At 37.0% G+C, this 22038-nt stretch overlaps 1 protein-coding gene across 1 annotated transcript in view; it reads left to right on the forward strand.

Moving 5' to 3' along the window:
* INSC (INSC spindle orientation adaptor protein) overlaps window positions 1–22038 on the forward strand; it is a gene marked incomplete at both ends in the record, with an annotated part of 85132 nt that overhangs the window by 48421 nt on the left and 14673 nt on the right. The window contains 2 exons of the mRNA XM_083378855.1: window positions 8114–8285; window positions 11735–11913. Coding sequence (XP_083234981.1) covers window positions 8114–8285; window positions 11735–11913 — 351 coding nt within the window. The remainder of the gene's footprint in view (window positions 1–8113; window positions 8286–11734; window positions 11914–22038) is intronic.

A 22038-nucleotide genomic window follows, 5' to 3' on the forward strand; every position in this document is an offset into this window, starting at 1 on the left:
GTGTGTGTATGTGAGGGGTTCTGGTCCTACTGATAGGGCTTTATCTGTGTTTGCATGAGTATATTAGGCTGTATTACAGGAGAGCTGACAACAAGGAGAGCAGGGTAAAATTTATTAAAGTTGTGATACTGAAGGAGTATGGAAATTTGGGGATATTATTAATGTAGCTGAGATCTGGTAGGCTCTGACTATTTCATTCCCATAGATGCTCAGTCAGCTATGTCCTCTATGATATCTCTAGAAGCAGTCTTAACTTTATTTTATTTTTATTATACTATTATACAATCAAATAATAGAAACTGAGTGCATGGATAATTCAGACCAGGTCCTTCCTTTCAAGATAGGGCTACATTCCTCCCAGTCTAAATAGGGGGAAAATCCTCCTGGCCTTGGTATTAATCTAGAATTCTCCAGTTAGCACAAAGTTTAAAAGATCTTTCAAGGTTTCTTGACGTTTCAAGAAAGCACAGCTGCTTCTAACCCTAGCTAACTGCCTCCGTGTAAAATAAGGGAGATGACTTCGAGACTACCTAAAGATTAATGTGTCCCCCAATGTAGTAAAGGCAGCCCCATATCTCTCCAAAGGATGATATCAAATTATAATTATTAATTGACCAAAGGAAATTAATAAACACACAAAGAGTAAAGTGTCTCCAATAACATTAAAATTTAATCAAATTTAATTCCACCCTAGGACTGTCAATTCTTTGTCCTGACCCCATTGACTTCTTGTAGCGCAACTCTAGCATGCAGGCAACACTCAATATAAATATGTTTGTGCATCCCTAATCTAGATTTCTGTTGTTTAACATGACAACAGGAAGGGACCTTGGAGGTCTTCTAGTTCAATACCTTGCTCATCTTATACCATTTCAGACAAATGGTTGTCCAATCTCTTCTTAAAAACCTTCAGTATTGGAGAATACACAACTTCTGGAGTCATTTCACTGATTAACTGTTCTAACTGTCAGGAAATTTATCCTTTCTGGGCCAGGCTTCTTTTTTTTTTAGTATTACTCACTGTTAAAAAAGGATCAGATCTTTGTTTGCAGTAACAACTTGTATTCAATTTCTGATACCTTGCATATTACTGATTTGCCCACTATGACCAGTGAAAAGTTACAATACCAAACTAAATATAAGAGGAGACAAAAGCTGTAACTGATTCCCTGAAGTATCTTAATTGGAGAGAAAACCATCTTTATTTATATTCTGCATAAATCACACCTTCCTAGGCTTAGTGATCTGGATCTCAAAGTGGAAGGATGATTCAAAGCATGTGTAGATTCCTGCTGCCCATTCCTGGGGGAGAAAAACATATTTGAGTTAAGGAGGTGATATCAGTGTATTGTGTCTGCCCAGATGCACTCCAAATTCCCTTCTGCGGGGAATCTATCACCTACATCCTGTAAAGTCTATATCTATGTGTTGTTTAAGGACTCTAATTTACTTTCCCTCACAGTCTTTCAAATCTCCTCATCTAAAGCGAAAAAATAAATAAATGGGAAGTTAATAAGCAGAACAAAGAAACAAAAATGAAACAAGACACACACAAAAAACTCCTAGCAACGTCTATGTACCACACAGATTATTTACAAATTACAGATGTTACTTTGTTTGGAGCTGTGCCTGCTTGTTGGAAAAAAAATCTGTAAAATTAAACTGGCAATGATAGGAAACATCTTAGAACCAAGTTTCATAATTTAGTAGCCTTCATGATATGCAGACCTCAGAAATCTCAAAACAATTGTGCTTACTAGAGAATTGTGGGAGTTGAAGTTTGCATAGGTTGGGAAATAGATAAAACAAAGACATGAAATTTTCAATAGTTTTTTTCCCCCCTTCTGGATAGGAATTTTGTGATTCAGTGCCCTTATCATGAGAAATGTGACATGTTCTCAGAACTCTGAATTTCAAATCTGTCAGTCCAATGGGCAAAAGCCCTCTCTCTATTAAATGTGGAACTATTAAGTCAAACGAGCCTTTTGTGTGTCCAGCATCACTAGTGTGGCACTGTGCATATATGAAATATAATGTCTGACAAATACTTTTATTCAGATAAAGGGACTAAGATTGCAAAAGACCAATTCACTGCCTAGAAAGTGAATTGCTTTGATGCTTAAGAAGATTGTCCTTCAACTGGCTGTACTTGACAAATTTTATCAAGCAATTTTCTTAACTGGAAAGTCTAAAACTTTACAGTTATGATTTCACCACTCAAATATTCCTCAAATGCAAAATCTCTCTTGTATTATGCTGCATTCATAGAATTCTTTTGTTTGTATTATCTAGCTGACCCATTCTCTTGTATTGCCAAGATTTTGAACATGTTTGACATTTTAGCTGATTACTTCTCCAGAATTAAGCGGAAAGCAGGCAACATTCCAAAGCTCCTCTCAGTGTGAAAGCTAATTATATAAATGCTTGGAACAGCAATTTCTTTTGGGATGTTAAAGTGCTTTTATTAGATTGTTCTCCTGCCCTTTTAAAATTTATTATTGGACACTTATAAATGGTGTAGGCTGGTAAGTTTTATTTCCCCTCCCACACACTTGCACATGCTTCCACATCAGGTCAAAATAGTGTAAAGTACACCTGGGTTTATTGCACCACAGTGATAAGGGAGAGGGAAAATTGTTTGTGAGAGGAACAGTGGTCTTGCCTCAGTATAATATAAAACACTTCCAAACCCTGCAGTGTTTTGTTTCTGGACAAACCATGTAAATTCATTCTCACAATTCAATCAAATCCTCCAAATCCAAGGTACCAGCAAATTTCTCACCTTTATTTTGTTCTTCTGTTTCTAATAACTTACTCATAATCAAGGTCAGCAATTCACTGTGAAACAGACCTGGGAGTAAATAATATTCCAGTTTTATATTGTGAAGCAGTGAGACAGTAAATGGCATAGACTGAAGATGATCAGAGGAGATATGGCTTCTCTTTGGCCCAAAATGCAACTGGACTGTCTTGGTTTTTTTCTTTGAAAACATTTCACTTCTCATCCAAGAACCGTCTTCACTTCTGACTGTTCAGTTTAGTTCTAACTTCTTCAGTTAGAACTGAAGAAGCTTCTTAGATTAGAAGCAAAACATTTTCAAAGGAAAAACCAAGAAAGTCCAGTTCCTTTTTGGAAAAAAACACCTTTGGGACAACCATGATCTGGATGATTGAGAATCTTCATAGACATGGCTTATCTTTGCGTAAGAAGAGTTAAATCCAATAGGCTATTTCACTGTGAATCCCAGCATGATCTGCATCATAACAGGAGCTTGTGGCTCCAAGGTTAGAGTGTTGGGCTGATGATCAGCAGGCTCCCATTTGAGACCTGGTTGCTGCCACAGGACAGGGTGAGCTCCCGTCATATGCACTAGCTTCTGCCAGTTCAAAAGAAGGCAACCATGAGTAGATAAATGGGTGCCATTTCAGTGGGCAATTTAACGGGGACATGAAATGAGGCTCTACCTGGGTGTCCCCCAAGCAACGGTAATGTCAATCCTTTCAACCCGGAAGTGTTTCCGCACTATCGACATGACAGTAGTAGTAGTAGTAGTAGTAGTAGTAGTAGTAATCCTAACTTCCTGAAAACAAATCCTAAACTCTGGCTCTGAATTGGCTGCTACTTTTTCAATATAAAACTGTGTGTCTTTTCTTCTGGACTGCCTCAATTTCCTCAACCAGTTTCAGGGTGTTGTGAAGCTGAGAGAGTTCTGGGTAAGAATTCTGGCCTTTCCCCTTCAGAAACATGGACACTCTATCCTATGTTTTTCCCCAAGTTTTTATCTCCCAATAATAAGTTTTACTCAATAATAATAAATCTTACTCTGTAATATCTTCCTAACAATGACACTCCATAATGTATCGTTTGGCATCAATTTCACCTTTTCCCTTAACTAAGAATATAAGAATGCTTCACAACAAAGCTGTAGTCATAGACAGAACACAATATTTGCTGTTTGTGTGTCGAATTTGGGACTTCCTTCTTGCTATTGAGTTTTGGTTCATGGCTAATACTTATGAATACATGCAATATGCAATTTGGACAACTGGTTCAATGCAAAAAAATATAATCTAAATATTGTTATTCTAGAATTTAAGGGGCTCCCTATTACAGGTAGTCCTTGACTTACAACCATTCCTTTAGTGACCATTTGGAATTACAACCACACTGAAAAAGTAACTTATGACCATTTTCACACTTATGATTGTTGCAACATCCCCATGGTCACATGATCAAAATTCAAATGGCTGTCAACTGGTTCATATTTATGACGGTTGCAGTGTCCCGGAGTCATGTGATCACCTTTTACAAGCTTCTGGCAAGCAAAGTCAATGGGGAAGCCAGATTCACTTAACAACTGTGTTACTAATTTAACAACTGCAGTGATTTACTTGACAACTGTGGCAAGAAAGGTTGTAAATTGGGCAAAACTCACTTAACGTCTCACTTAGCAACAGTAATTTTGGGCTCAATTGTGGGCGTATATCGAGGGCTACCTGTAACTACCATGTTTTTCAGCCAAAACTGGGCAAGACCACAATGTAAGTATGAAGATGTCAACCTGTTCAAGCTAAACATTCAAACTAAATGCAGTTTGCAAGGCACTAGAGAAATTCTGTCTTGGCAAGTTCTGTTATCAACCAACCGGATCCATGTTGATAAAACCAATATGAAGTTTGAACTTTGTATTCGTGGCCTTCTTGACACCCTAAGTATTTCTACAGTGTTTAACTTCAAAAAAAGTGTTAAAATATTTTTAAATCTGATATTTTGATAGTGAATTATTTTTTTTGAAAACACAGATTGAAATACTACTTTAAATATAAATATTCATATTGACTTATAATGATATTGTTCAAGCAGACATATATTCCCTGTAAATAAAGTGAATTATGCAAATGATTACTGTCCTGTGCCAGGGAGATTCCGGCAGTTCAAATGAGTATAAAGATTTATTGCTCAAACTCTCTACAAGAATCTGAGCTACTAACAGTCAAAACAAATTGGCAGTAGATAAGAGTCAATGGAATTGAAGGTGGGCTGGACTTAGATCTCTTGTGGGCATGCAGGCACTCATGACCTATGACATGTTTGACCCTTCCCTCAGGCCCAGCTTGGTCATCTCCTACAGTTACTTTTCTTATGATTAGAGAAATATAGATTGATGATGATTCTTCTCCCAAAAAATAGACATTGGGAACATAACTTTCATTTTCAAATAGTACATGCCAAACATTTTGTTCTATAAAATAAATAAACCTGTGTTATATTTATCCTTGCTATAATCATAATTATTTCTAAAGATAATAGCATTTATTTTTGTAAACTTGATAGCACTTTTCACAAAATGCTGTTATGGATAACAGAAAATCAAATGTATTAATTTACATCCAGATAGGGATTGGTAAGGTAATTTGGCATGGCTTATTAATGAATAATAAAAGTGAGAGCCAGAAAAACCTTTAAATAGATCACTTAAGGCATCAGCATTAAATATTAACAAGAACTGAAGACATTTTGAACACATGAACCGAATACTCTATGATGAACAACCCAATACATTTTGATAACAAAAATGTGATAATCGAAAATTGGGATAATAGATAAAAGCACTGGATTAGATAATACTTTTTGATATCCTGAAAGGAAAACTCTTCTTCTTTATAATTTAATTTTAGGGAGAATACTGACTTCTGGGATATTTTATTTATTTAGAAAATTTATGTAGCATCCCACACACCTTACAAAATGTGATTCTTGACCCTTATAAACGGAACAATAATTAAAACTATATAACAATTCAGGAAACATCAAGCAAAAATAAAAACAAAAATAAAAAATAAAGACGTGAGAAACATGAAAAACAACAAAATGACCCTTGCAGGCTTAAGTTTGATGGAAAAACTCACATACTCAGGGCTTTCTGTAAGGCTAGCAAGGATGGCACTAATCCTTACCTCAGGGGCCATAGAAGAAAAAGTGCATGTCCTGGATCCCATCAGATAGTACTCCTTAAGAGGCAGGATTTGGAGCATAACCCTTCTACTTGACCTGATGGGAAGGGGGCACGAAACTGAGAAGAGATAATCCCTCATATAATCTAGTCCCAGGCCATGTAAGACATTAAAGTTAAAAATCAGTGCCTTGAATTGCACCCAGAATCGAACTGTCAGCCCATGAAGCTTGAGTAACAGAGGTGTAATGTGTGCCATGCTAGGGAGCACATTGTGCTGCCACCACGTGGCTGTTCTTGGGAAATTATAATATGTTAATTGGGTCTGCCAGTACCTTTTCCCTTTGTGATGTATTTCCTATCCTGCTCATGATGCTGGGTTGGACTTCCCCCTTCTCCTTGTTCCCTTGTGTTCCATCCTCCATTGTAACATCTGAACACAAGCCATGCAGACAGTAATCCTGTTACTGTCTATTGACTATTCTGGATCAAGCTCATTGTGATCGTGATTTAATTCCTTGTTAAGACACTTGCGCTGGTCTGTTTAAGCAAATTTAGTCACATTTAACGGCCCTTTCCAGATAGTGAACTCGTAAAGTACCTGGTTCATCTGAAATACCTTTATTTTGCATGTAGAAGAATATTACAGCAGAGAAGGTGTGGTCAGGTGAAGTCTGGATGGTACTTTAAGGTCAAAAGACAGTAACAGGATTACTGTCCGCATGGCTTGTGTTCAGATGTTACAATGGAGGATGGAACACAAGGGAACAAGGAGAAGGGGGAAGTCCAACCCAGAAGGGGTGGATCCTAGTACAGCATCATGAGCAGGATAGGAAATACATCACAAAGGGAAAAGGTACTGGCAGAGCCAATTAACATATTATAATTTCCCAAGAACAGCCACGTGGTGGCAGCACACACATAATTGTCTGTACAGTTGCAGGCTCACCAGTTGAGCTTCTGGATGTAGGAGTAACCCCATGTAGAGTGCACTACAGTAATCCATTCTAGAGAGGACCAAGGCATAAATGACAGTTAGTAGATCCTTATGGCCCAGGAAGGATACAATGGACAAAACCATGAAGCTTTTCAAAGGCCCTCCTAGCCATTACTTGCTGCTCCTCAAGCAGGAGTTATGAATTTGGAAAAAAACCAACAACCCCAGATTGTACACAATCTATCTGGGATAGTGCAATTTCATCCAGTACCAAAGATGTTAAAGTTCCAGATCCAGAAGGCCCCAAACCCCAGAGCTACTCAGTCTTGTTGGGATTCAGCTGAAGCCTATTGTTCCTCATCTAGACCATCATAGTTTGTAGACACTGTGACAAGATATCAACAGCATTGCTTAATTTGCCAAGAGCAGAGATGTATAACTGGGTATCATCTGTACATTGATCGAACTTCACTCCGTGGTGATGGATGATCTCATCCAGTGACTCCATTTATAGATCAGGGGTGTCAAACTGCTGGCCTGCAGACCAGTTGCATCATTCAGAGGCCGCACCCACCCCAGCTCCGGCAGTGCAAAAAAAGTCGCAATATGTCGCAACATGTCACATGACACAGCGAGTTTGACACCCGTGATATAGATGTTACATAGAGAGTACTGAATCCTTCAAAAGCCTACATAGTATGGCTCAGGGCTCCCAGGCAACCCTGACCATAGAAAGAAAATGAATCAGTGCAATACCGTGCTGCCCATTCCCTACCCACAGAGCCAATTCATGGTTGATGGTATCAAAGGCTACTGAGAAGTCAGGAAGAGCGAGGACAGATGTACTATCCCTATCCTGCTCCAGAGAGAGATAATCCAAAAGGGCAACCAATGCTGTCTCTCTCATACTGCTAAAATTGATAGAATAAGCATGTAATACTGCCACTCACAAAATGTCCAGTACCACTGAGTGGTAAACCCAGACTAAAAGACTGTGAATGTTGTTTTACTTATGTATCCACTCCTATAATAAAGGGTCTTGACTGTGTACATTTTACACAGGGATAGATAAAAAATAGGGGTTGTCTGTTTTTTTTTAACCTGACTAGCTTTCAAATAGGACTGCTACCTTCAACTCAAATAATTCTTAATAACCCTTGTCATACCAAGGTTGCTTTGCAAAAATATGTTGTAACACTTTTTTCCCTCCTTCTCTCCTTAGGTTGATGGAATACTATGTTTGGCTGACATTCTTACAGATGGTGTACATTCCCAGGCTACTCATGCTGAAGCAGCCGCAGTAATAGCTCAGATCACATCTCCTCAGCTCACTTCCACTCAGCATCTCAACAGCTTTCTTGAGAACATGGAAGAAATTGTCACCGCGCTTCTCAGTATGTATATCCATGGAAATTTCATGTTTGAATGTTGTTAAGATGCAGAAGGCTTTGGGAATTTTAGACTAATTACCACATGCTACGTGTGATATGTTAATCGTGTAATCTTTCTTTCAACTCTTGTCGTTTTTCTCACTTTTCTGGGTCAGTCAATCATCTGTAATTGAGTTTAAACATGCTTGAGATAAGCACATGTCTATCATCTGAAAAAAATAAAAAAGTTAAAAATAACAAATTAATAAATTAAAAAGAAAACAACAACAAGAAGGAAAAACTCTCAAAGGGCTCAATGGACCACTGGGTTATTTTTTCCTGCTGGCAGTTTCCTATATTTTTGTTTTAGAGAGCCTGTCTGGATTGACAGACTGACTCTTAGCAGGAATATTTTTACAGATTTCAAATATCCTAATCTCAGATTGTTTAGGAAAGGAAAGGGGTGAAGAACTGTTTTTTAATCAAAGACCTTATTTCATTGTTCCTTAACTTCTATCTTAACGGAATAACAGAGTGGAAAGGGACCTTGGAAGTCTTCTAGTCCAACCCCCTCCTCAAGCAGGAGACCCTATACCATTCCAGACAAGAGGCTGTCCAGTCTCTTCTTAAAAGCTTCCAATGATGGACCACCCACAACTTCTGTAGGCAAGCCATTCCACTGGTTAATTGTTCTCACCATTAGGAAGTTTCTCCTTAGTTCTAGGTTGCTTCTCTCGATGAGTTTCCATCCATTGTTTCTTGTCTTGCCTTCTGGTGCTTTGGGAAATAGATTGACTCCCTCTTCTTTGTGGCAACCCATCAAAAATTGGAACACTGCTATTATGTTGCCCCCCTAGACCTTCTTTTCACTAGACTAGACTTACCCAATTCCTGTAACCATTCTTCACATGTTTTAGTCTCCAGCCCTCCAACAATCTTTACAGCTCTTTTCTGCACTCTTTCCAGAGTCTCAACATTTTTTATAATATGCTGACCAAAACTGGATACAGTATTCTAAGTGTGGTTTTCTGTGTGTATTTGGCTATGATGCCTTTTTCTCAAAGATAACAGATTCAGAGTTAAAGTGATGTGATGCCTTTCTTTCTTTCTTTCTTTCTTTCTTTCTTTCTTTCTTTCTTTCTTTCTTTCTTTCTTTCTTTCTTTCTTTTATATGCCCATATGTATTCTATATATAATAATATGATAATATTTCCACCCATCCATCTTTTCAGTTCTCATATTGAGGTATTCTCGTTGTATTCCTTTTTTCATTGTTTATTTTATTGTACTATTATTTTACTTCTGTTTACACTCCTTTCATTTTCATTATTATTATTATTATTATTATTATTATTATTATTATTATTATTAATTATTATTATTATTATTATTATTATTATTATTATTATTATTATTATTATTATTATTATTATTATCCACCTAGAGTAGACTCATTTTTAATACTATGTTTTTTTCTGTCAAAATTGATTGGAAGCAGATTATATTTACAGTACATCAAGTCCAAAGTCACTTTTTCTTCTGTGGATGGCTTGCCCAATATTTGGATCATGACCAAATCAACCACCCACATGCTTTGCAAACTCCACCTTTTATTCTTGTAATAATAAAACTCCAAAATTGGAGGCGATGAAATTATATGATTGTTAGAAGGGAAATTGAGAGGTCATATCTTTCTTTATTTTTTTTCTCATGGTGGACATTAGTTTCTGCTCTCAAATGAATTTAAATCAGTTCAATTCCTCTTGGCTTCTGGATGCCCTCTACAGTGTTGCAATCAGCATCACATAAATGATATTAATGATGCCACAAAATTTGTGGCACACTTTCTGGCAAAAATTGCCATCCAGTGGATACTTTATAGACAGTAAGAAGGTTTCAAATATGCTTCCTTATGCAAAAAGCAACGTTTTACCTGAAAAAAGCCCTGCCAAAATATAGAAGAAATCAACAGGGAAGAAAATGTTTTTTTTTAAAAAAACAATTTTTATTTAATTATCTCTAAAGTTAAAATGCAAAATAGAAGAAAAAAAGCAACTACAACAAAATAACCAAACAACATATAGAAAAATAATAATAATAAATTTGTGTACAACAACAAATAACAAATATATTGTTAACATTAAATATAAAATGTCCACCCTGGCGGAATGCTGAAAAAAATAACTCAAACATCTGATGCATTCTTCCCCTTGCATAACAGTCCTGCAAGTAGTTACAGGCTATCCCCCATCTATTTTTATTAAGAATGTTATGCTAAAAAGATGTTGCCAGTGTGGAAATCTATGGTCTATCAATCAAGTAGAACCACCATTTATTTACAATAAAAAGAAACAGGTAACAGGTAATGCCAAAGGCTTTTACTTGAAATATTTTACCTGAGAAAAAAAAGCTCTTCCAAAATATAGAAGAAATAACCAGGGAAGAAAATAATGTTGAAGTTGCTCAAGAAGTTCCACGATGCACCCCAAGTGTTCACCTGTCTTTATATTTCAAACTAGGAAAACAGTCGTGGTTTAAGCACCTGACTTACTATCATGTTGGAAGATGAGGTTCTGCTGTTAGAATTATGATTAAGAAGTGGAGAGTTATCTGTTATTACCATTAAAACATCTGCTTTTTACATTCAGGTCCAGCTATACCTAAGCACATTTAGAAAGAAGAGACTGCAATAGGGAATCTTCCCTCTAATGAATCTCTAATTTCTCTATAATATTTATATCTAAGTAATTGAATTACTGTTCTGATTTACTTAATTCCAGAACCACAAGCAAATCAAATTGCTGGGTGAGCCAGACGTTAGTTAAAATAGATGTGTACAGAAATTAAAAGACACTTAGAAGGTTATAATAACAGCTCTCTGTCTGCGGCGTTTTAAGAGGTCTTCAGCAGGAAAGGAAAAGTTATATAGCACAGTCTTAGATTAAATATATAGTTGTAATGATAGCAAGATATACTGTAAAATTATATACTCTCGTGAATCAATTAGTTTATCTGTGCAGACCGTTACATTTTATCTAGCAACCCAATCTATCATCTACAGCCAAACTCTATGCTACAACCACATTTGTATTGTGCATTTTTATTTGAAATAAACAGCTGTTCAAGGATCTTCCCTCACAGCCATAAAACGTTTTAGAACATGCAAGCAAACAAAACATGGATGGAAACTAATCAAGGAGAGAACCAAGCTAGAACTAAGGAGAAGTTTCTTGACAGTTAGGACAATTTATCCATGGAACGAGTTGCTTCCAGAAACTGTGGGTTCTGCATCACCGGAAGTTTTTAAGAACAGATTGGACAACCATTTTTCTGAAATAGTACAGGGTTTCCTGCTTGAGAAGGCGGTGGCCTAGAAGATTCCAAGATCCCTTCTAACTCTGACATTCTATTATTCTGTTAAATAAATGGACTGGTTTTAATTTAATATTTTAATTAGGTTTTCTAATGTCTAGAACTGTGCCAAGAGGCTGCCTCTGGGGAAGTTTTCCTATTGGCTTCAGCTGCACTTGCCAATATTACATTCTTGGACTCAAAGGCCTGTGAGATGTTGCTTCAGCTTGATGCGATGAATATTCTTATTGCAGCTTGTTCTGACAAACAGAAAGTAGACAGTTCCTATTCTCGAGATCAGGTAAGCATATTTAACATATGTCCAGAGAAATTAACATGAATGGCTGTCATAGTAGAAGGAAAAAAAATATAGATGTGGAAAAGAGTCCAGAATACCATTGATTTAATAAATCTCAATATAGCCCAGAGTTCCCGAATGTTTCTGGCTTTGCGGACCAGTATGGGATGGTCCTGCGGGAGTGACTGGCAAGCGCACACATACACAACTCCATTTGCTTCAGTGGCATGCATACACACATGCTGCTCACACAAATGGAACACACATGCACACCTTCACCCGCTGATAGCCAAGTGAGGATGCCCATGCACAAGCTCACCGACTGTTTCCGTGGCCCGGCTGCACTCACCTCACAGTCCACTAATGGGCTGCAAGCCACAGGTTGGTGACCCCTGGTGTAACCAACTTTGGATTTAATGGACAAAAATCTTCTGAACAGGATATGCCCAAGAAATTTGAAATAACAGCTTCCAACACTGGAAGTTTTTAAGAAGAGACTGGCCAGCCACTTGTCTGAAATGGTAAAGGGTTTCCGGCCTGACCAGGGGGTTGGACTAGATGACCTCCAAGGTCCCTTCCAACTTATTATTATTATATTATTATCTTGCTGTCCTGTTCATTCACTAACCATTACGATCAGTTTATCAGTGCTGATGTCCCCAGAATTTTGGAATTCTCTTTCATGGCTTTGTCTTCTTATTGTAGCATTTATTAAAGATGTTCTCATGCAAAGCCAGCTTCGTGGGTAACATAGCATTGCTTGTGATGATGTAATAACCTCAGTAACAATTCTGGAAATCTATTTAGAAGTAAGCACCTTTAAATAATGCCATGGTGCTATTAGTTTGAAAGGTTATAGCCTAGGAAAGAAAATAAATCAACTGAAAAATAATTAAAATAATATTAGTCTTCATCCTTATTGGGAATCATAAGACATGGGCAGAAATTCCCAGTTATGAAACTGATAACATGGTGCATCCTGGTGGTCAGTATAACCAAAAACAGGACATATGCTGTGCAAAAATAAAGAAATTTCTCTCTCTTGTAAGCCCCTTTTTGGGAACTCATGTAAACCTTGTCCACAGTGGCATGACATAGAATAATATATGTATCATTCTGTTCTGTGAGAAGGTGGAGTGTATATGGTGGCTACTGCTAAGCTTGTAAGCCGCCCTGAGTCTTCGGAGAAGGGCGAGATATAAATGAAATTATATATATATATATATATATATATATATATATATATATATATATATATATATATATATATATATATATATATATATATATATATATATATACCATTCTGATAATGGTCAGAATATTTTTAAATAGAAAGTGTTCTCTTAGATTGACCAAATTGCCCCATTCAGTAAAATGGATGGATTGGCTATGGCAAGCTCCAAATATACTGTAAATTAGGAATGATTAAAAGAGCAAGTAGATTGAAATGACATTTTTATCCAATGAGTCATCATGCCAAAAATGGAAGAGGGATAATTTAATTGAGATCAGAAGTTATTCAGTATTTCTTAAAAATAGTATTTGCTCCTACAAAGATGACAAATTTAAATAAATTCATTTTTCTAACAGAAAATACATTATTTTGATTTTGCTCCTTTTCTTACATTATTGCTGGCTGTGTTAAAATCTCAAAAAAATCATATTCATTTTAGGCAGCACTTTATAATGGTTAAATCAGATGGGTAGTCTAACTTCTCACTTTAATCCACAAGTAAAACATGTTTGGATTTAAATTAATTTTGCTTATATTTCTTTGCTTTTTCTTTCTTAACTGCTCTTCCTCACATTTACTCATTTATTATAGCCTTTAAAACTTCTAGGTCAGGGTTTCCCAACCTTGGCAACTTTAAGTCCTGTGGAATTCTGGGAGTTGACGTCCACAGGTCTTAAAGTTGCTAAGGTTGGTGAACCCTGTTCTAGGTATTAAAACTCAAGCACTCTGTATCGGAATCTAGTTTTCTGTCACAATTCTATAAAGGATAATCCCAAAAGCCAACCAGAAGAAAAACCTACTAGAGTTCTAAAAATCTGTTAATGTTTGACCATGTTATGGGGAAAAAATCCATATTAATGGAAAATTTCTTAGAAATGCTATTTCATATATGATCTACCTGTCTTTTTATTGATCAGATTTACCTAGTAAACTATTTCTATATAGGCGGAGGTTTGTCCTCTGAGCTCGCTACTTGGCTCCCAGATGTTTTGTTACCAAACTAGGTAACATCTTCAGTGGGATTTGGGGGGGGGGTGAAGTGTCTTGTTTGTTTATATAGGTCCTAGGTGGTCAGTTGGTTTTGTGATTGGTTGAATCACAAGACTGACTGAATCACAAGGCCAAATGATTTACAAGATTGGTTCTGATCTTGTGACTTCTGACTGGTTGTTGTGAAGTGCAAAATTCAGCTGGTCATCAATTGGTGGGTTGGATGATCCACTTCCTTATTGGTTTGTATGCTGGTTCTAAGTCAGCCTTGTCAATCAACCAGCTTTGTGATTCAGTCTTGTGATTCAATAGCTCTGTGATTCAACCAGTCCAACCGACCACCCAGAACCTATATAAACAAACACTGAAGCTCAAAGGACAAACCTCTGCCTAAATCTACAACCTGAGCTAAGAATATTCTCTACAAACTGGTTCTATTTCTGATTCTGGTTCAATAACAGAATCATTACATATTCTTTTATTTAATTTCTCATCCAAGTATTGATTAGGACAAGGGTGGAGGTCCTTTGGTATCAGTCAACTTGACAGTGATGAGTTATTGTGCAAAGATATCTGAAGTCCAGAGGTTCCACAACCTTGGATGAAGTCAAGCCAATTTATTTCTATGTGTCTTTCTTAGGCAGACATGAAACTAGGACAATGCTTTGAGTGAAGGCATTCTTTTAATCTGCTTCCTCAAGCAAGGTATACCTACTACTCGTAGTAAAGAGAAGTAACAGTACTTCTTTCTTGGCATTGCTTCTTCCACCTCTTGTAAGAATCTAGTTACCAAGAGATCCCAAAGGGTTTTTTTTTGTCATGAGGCAACTGGACTTTCTTGTTTTTCTTTGAAGATGTTTTGCTTCTCATCCAGGAACAACTTCATAAAGGCATGGCACAACATAGGAGAACAAACCCATCAGGACAAGGTTTAGCAGTCCATCTGCATTTAAAAGACAAAGGCTGCACTTTTGTAGACAAAAAAGGCCACATTTTGGACAGCGAGGACAGCTGATTTGAAAGAGGGTCAAAGAGGCCATCTGTGTATTGAACAACCCTTTCTCAACAGAGGGGCAGGGATACAACATAATCTATCTAACACAGTCCTTTCAGCAGTTCCAAGAAGGCTCCACACCCATTTGCATTACTCCAGTGATCCTGACAACACAGGTAATCTTCCAGGTGGTCTCAATGACTCTCTAAAAGAATGCAAATGATCAGCTGTCTGCAAGGAGTATAAATCCGTCCATTTCCCATTCTTGGATGAGAAGTGAAATGTCTTCAAAGAAAAACAAAGAACTCCAGTTGCTTCATGAAAAAGCACCTTTGGGATAACTATGACCTGGATGACTGAGAATCTCCATAGACATTACTTAAGAGAAAAATATGCAGAAGCCCTTTCTTTTTATTGGGACTGTCAGTTGAGGCTTTAATGTAATCTGAAGTTCTGGGTCAGAATCATGTTGCTTCTTCATATTGCTTCTTCTAGTTGGTAAGATGTCACCCTCCTCAGTCCCAATTGCAGTAGGGCTGGAAGCAAATAGTTTCTATTTCATATACTAAATCATTTTGTAAATTTCTGCATGATGATGTGTATGTGTGAGAGAGAGAGAGAGTGAGTGAGAGAGACAGAGAGAGAGAAGGAGGAGAAGAAGAAGAAGAAAGAGAAAGGAGAAAGGAGAAAGAGAAAGAGAAGAAGAGATTATGGTGCTGGGTTTTCCCTGTGTTGGGATGCTTTAGAGGAACAACCTCCATAAAAAGATTCATTCATATAACAGTCAGCATCTTTGTTAACAATCCCTTATTTATTTCAGTTCCCAATCAATATATGGCATTTGGAGACTAAGAGCTTGAATTATGTCCAGAAACAATACTCTTTTTTTGTTTAGTTTTGTTTTGCAAACGTCACTGCATGGCTGAAGTTCTTTTTTGTTATTTCTCTTGAATGCTTTGCATAATAATATATCCTGGCATGTGTGACAGTCATTTACAAAGTGACTGGACTTACATTTAAAAAACAACTTCAGGAACAGAGTAAGAAATGAGGTAATCAGTTTGTCTCTGTTAACAGAGCTGAAGATGATGAATTGTGTAATTAAATTTCTCAAAAATACTTAAGAAATTAAAAAGTGGTACACCAGTTCATAATGGATATAAAAATAAATGCAGGAAAGAGTTTGGAGGGTTGGCTTTTATCAACCCTTGCAATGTTGAATCCACCTTCTTATTCTAATTAGTGTAGTATATCAATTGGTTCCTTGTTTGTATCTTTAGATGCCACCAACTGTTTTGTTTACAAACATATAAGAAGCTTCCAGATATAAGAACTGGATTCTTCCTTTGTTCACATTTTCATATATATGAATGCATATATACAGTTTTACAGAGGACTCTTCAAGGAATAGCTAAGTAGAGTCTGATTATTTTACCCTTAGATATCTTTAGTGATCTTGGAGAAAACTCTCAAGAGTCCTTTGGACTGTAAGGAGATAAAATCAGTTAGTCATAAAGGAAATCAAATCTGACTGTTCTTTGGAAGGACAGATACTGAAGCTGAAACTCAAACACTTTGACCACCAAATGAGAAGAGAAGACTCACTGGAAAAGACTCTGAAGAGAAAAATTGAAGGCAAAAGGAGAAGGAGAAGAAGACAGCAGAAGATGAAATGGTTAGACAGTTTCAGGCTTCTGGTTTGCCAATGCTGCTATTATGGACGCTTGGAGGACGGCTCTCGTCTTCCACGTCCAGTTTTGCATCACTTGGGGGGTCCTAAAAAGGGCAAAGAATTACCCTGGAGGGGCGACCAGCAAGAAGGGGCTTTTGCAGAAACATGGGGGAGCCGCAACTCTCCTGTTAGTGTCTGCATTCCCTTCGAACTGGCAGACTAAAGACCGGCCATAGCAATACGGCCAGTCACTAGGCTGCAGACAGCCTAAGTCACACTTATCACCAGGCAATAGTAAAGCAGCGTGGAAGAGACCGGGTAAGATCAACCTCTCTTATACTCCAATCTTCTTCTTGCCACCTAAATAAGCTGCTAAGCAGTTTCTGCCCTGCAGAGAGGGAGGGTGGATTTCAACCCTCCCTTCAGAAACAGTGGTGATTGAACCTCCAGGGGTTTAAAAAGAAACATTGAAAAAATGAATTGGACCTCAACCAGAACTTTATTCCTTTTAAAAAAAATTGTGGACTAAAAGCTTTTGACTATTTATTCCTTACTTCCTATCCTTATTTGAAAATTTGGCTCTGTTCTTCTAAAACAAGAAACAATTGAAAAGAGCCTTGGTGGAGCAGTGGGCTAATGCCTCCTTAAGTAACACCAGCTGCCTGCAATTAGTGCAGGTTCACATCCCACCAGGCTCAAGGTTGACTCAGCCTTCCATCCTTCTGAGGTAGGTAAAATGAGGACCCAGATTGTTGGGGGCAATAAGCTGACTTTGTAATAATGCCGCTTGGGCCCCCCGAAAGCCCTAATAAGCAGGTATATGCATAGAATGAAGGCTATTGCTAAGCACATTGTGCTTTAGATTGTAAGCCGCCCTGAGTCTTTGGAGAAGGGCGGGATATAAATGGGATTTAAAAAAAAAGATTCACAGGCAGTTCCCTAAAAGAAAAGAAAAGAATTTTCTAAGCACTTGGGGGACACCTTGTGGCTAAACCTGAAATTGCAATCTGACATCCTAAAGAGAGAGAGAGAGAGAGAGAGAGAGAGAGAGAGAGAGAGAGAGAGAGAGAGAGAGAGAGACTTGACTGACACTTTAGAAAACAAGATAAGACTAACCTTGAACACCAGATGTGAGAGCCCACCATGAAAGAAATACAAAAGCAAATTTATGCTACGATGAAAATAACCTGCCAAGCTTATCAGTTCCTTTCCACAGCCGGTGATGAAATAAGAGCTTTTGGGGAAAAAACTAGAAAGCGTCTTGGATAAGCAAACTCAAATTGTGACTATAACTAATAATTTATCGGGACAGAACATAACAGAGATGGTTAGACAGTTTCATTGAAGCAATGGGCATGAGTTTGGGCAGACTCAGAAAGAGAGTGGAGGACAGAGGAGCCTAGTGTGCTATGATCCATGGAGTCATGAAGAGTTGGAGATGACTTAACAACAACAATCGTTAGTGAGATCATCAATTCCCTATCTTTATTTGCTGTGAGGAAAGATCATTAAGCAAATAAATGTGTTTTTTTCCTCCTTAAAAAGAAAGCTTTGTCTTTCTTAGATAAATCTAAGGCCAGGAGTGGCTTTTCCTTTGTGCTGTAGGAATTTCTCTTCTCTTCATCTCTGAAATATTCTCATCCACTCATACAGATTTGTAGAGTTCAAGAGGAGCATTAGAGGAAGGGGGGAATTCCCCTTTTCCCTGCTTTGTTGATAGAATCCATTGCATTGATAAAAGCAGTTAATTGAATATCTCTCTCTCTGTCTCTCTCTCTAATGGAACTATGGAAGCAAAGTTCAGCTATTTCTAGATGCAAATAATGGTCTCTCATAGTCCTTGGCAACCAAGTCACAACAATGCAAATCTCTACCATCAAATGAAGTAAAAGAAAATGAATGTGTTTCATACCATATCTTAGGTCATCATGAATGACTATTCGCACTTTCATGTATAGGTACTTTGCCACCTAATGAGATGATGCTATATTTTTTGTTTTAGGATTCATTTTTTTTACTCACATCAGCAATCATAATAAAAGTGCACAAAAACTGTTTTCCTATGAATATTAAAAAATTAATTAACATAATACTCTACAGGGTAATTTGCTGACCACCAGAAAACTGGGGTAGTTCTTTAAAAAGAGGGATTGTAAGGATGAAAGAAAATCCCATTACTTTTTTGATTTCCAAATGCTTTTCTTCACTGTTTCCTGCACTTTCTTCCCTTTTCTCATTCTTTCTCTCAGAGACCCTAAATACTATCATTTTCAATTCTGCTAAGTTCTTATGTCCCACATTTAAGTCTTTTTCTTCAGTTTTCTGCTTGTGCACTTCTAAGGAAAAAGAGCACTCTTTTCATTTTCGAATGCTTTTCTGATATATCTTCACTCTTTCATGCTTCTTCTCATATCCCTTGTCTATTTGTTTAATTTTTCTTTTGCTTAATTTTCTCCATGCCATAGCTGCTTCCTCCTGTCTTTTCAAACCCTTTGAAAGATAATCTTTTTATGCGCAGTATCAGCTAAAAGCAAAAGAAATCTCTGCAAGCGTCTGTCTTCTTGCTGCAGAAAAGACATTGTATTTTTTTTATTATTCTGGACACTAAAACTTATAATATGGTTGCTTGGAGACCTGGTTGCTAAAAGTTTATACTTCTGCTTATCATTCACTAAAATTATTCTTGTACACCTATTGTATTGTCATTGCTTATTTGTTTCACAGAAAAGCCCAACCCTGAATGAAGCAGAACATTTCAGGGTGCAAAGAGTAGATTAATCAGAGGTTTTTGAATGTACTGTGACTGACAAAAAAACAAAACAAAAAACTAATGACCCTCAACCACAATGAATGCTTAAACATACCAAGAAATTGATAAAAAAATTCTAAGGAATTAATTGAGGGTAAAGTGGGTTCCTAGATCAAGGTATTTTGAAATTGGAACAATAGGCAAGTCTAGGATTGCCAAGTAATTTATTATGGGAATATTTGGAACTGGAGACTGTCATATCTCATGTTGGTAGTTTCAATTAATGGAAGACTTAGACTGATGAGGAGCCAGTATGATGTAGTAGTTAAGGCATCAAGCTAGAAACTGGGAGACGGAGTGTTCTAGTCATACCTTAGGCAGAAAATCTGCTGGGTGACTTTGGGCCAATCCCTGTTTCTTGGAATTAGGGAGTAGGCAAGGGCAAATCACTTCCAAGAAAACTTGCCAAGAAAACTTCAGGAACCAGTCAAGGTAGTCACTAAGAGTCAAAAACTGACCCAAAGGTACACACGAAGACTGAAGGAGGAGAATTTGGGATAGTTAGCACAGTAATGTTAAAGTAGGTCCAGGGACACACATACTAAAGTCCATCCTCAGGCATGGAAGCTCAATGGATTACTTTGGAAAATCATTTCCTCACTACTAACCTACTTTACACAGTTTTTGTTCTAAGGAAAATAGGAGGAGTGGTGTGCCAGGTATATCAAATAATGGCAGTGAAAGAAAGACAAGCTATATATTTCATATATGAATAAGAATAAATTATATTAAGATAAAAACACATGCTTAGAAGACGATGCAAGACCAAGAGTCCAGAGACAGATTAGATCGACTAGAAGACTGAGACTGAGATATAATTGAAAATTATGGAGGAGATTGTAAGTTTATCAATAATTATAAATGGACTGAACTCTCCTTTAAAAAGGAGAATTTTTTTTACAAGGGTACAGAAATTAAAAATGGATATAATTTGCCTACAAGAGACACATATTAAGAGACAATACTTTGAAATCCCAGAACAACCAAAAATGGGTAAACCTTTTTTACACTCGCATCTCAAAAGAAAAAGGGAATAGCCCTTTATATTAAAGAAAAGATGAATCCGAAACAAATTTATGTAGATGAAGAGGGGAGAATATTAATGGTGGAAATCATGATGGATCAAAAACAGATATTGTTGGTAGCAATATATGTGCCTAATGTTAAGGAAGAGCAATTGCACAAGAAAATATTGGTGTTAAATTACCCAAATCTTTGCATAATGGAAGATTTTAATGCAATAATAGATGCGACTCTGGACTACAAAAGCCAGAGACAAAGAAGAAAAGGAGGAAATATACTACTTAAAGCATTTTCAAAAATGAGAGAAGAATTGTGTATTCAAGACATATGGAGAGAGAGAAATTCAGAAAAACCACAATATACCTTCTATTCAAATAGGCATAAGTCATGGTCTAGAATTGATATGATATGGACATCTTTTGACTTGAAAATGATAATACAGGAGGTGGAGACAGAAAGTAATGTTTGGGCAGATCACAACCCAATAAAAATGACTTGGAAAGGAATTAAGAAAAATTGAGATGGTCTCTGAATAAATCTATATTGAAAGAAAAAGAATTTTTACAACTAGCAACAAAGGAAATGGATTTTTTTTTTAAAAAAAACAAATAAGAAAGAAGAAACATCACTCCAAAATGTATGGGATACGGCTAAAGCATATTTTAGAGGGTTGGCCATAACTTACACCTCTAAAAAGAATAAGGAAAAAAACCCCGATTACAGTTGAAGCTGAGAGAAGAACTTAAAAAATTGGAATTAGAATTACAAATAGACCCACAAAAGAAAATCCTCAAGAAACAAATGGAGATAAATTTAACCTGGCTGAGATGGACATAATGGACAACAGATTAAACAGTCTAAACAGAACTTTTTTGAAAATGCCAATAAGCCGGGGAGATGGTTAGCATATAGACTGAAGAAAGAAAAAGAAAAAAGAATGATAAATAAGCTACAAGACTCAAAAGGAGAATTACAGTTCCACAATCCTGGAGAATATCAGAAATATATTAAATGGGAAAATATCAGTGATGGAGATTAATGAAGCCATAAAAAGAAAAAAAGAAAGATAAGACTCCAGGGCCAGATGGACTTCCTGCAGAATGTTATGTAGCATTACAAGATGTATTAGGTCCAAGGTTGAAAGAACTGTGCAATGAATCCTCACGGAGACTAAAATACCAAAGTCGTGGACTGAAGCTAACATCACTTTGATAGCTAAAAAAGATACTGATCTCAGGCTTCTGGTTCATGCGCGTGGCACTTCCGGATGTACAGGAACAGTCTGCTTCCTGCCATCTGTTTCTTTCTTTTTTGGAGGACCCTGAAAAGGGTCAAAAATTGCCCTGGAGGGGCGATTACCAAGAGGAGAACTTCCCTGTGATCACTCGAATCCGGGATCATCT

Source organism: Vipera ursinii, assembly GCF_947247035.1.
Source record: "Vipera ursinii genome assembly, chromosome: 1".
NCBI classification, from domain to species: Eukaryota; Metazoa; Chordata; class Lepidosauria; order Squamata; family Viperidae; genus Vipera; species Vipera ursinii.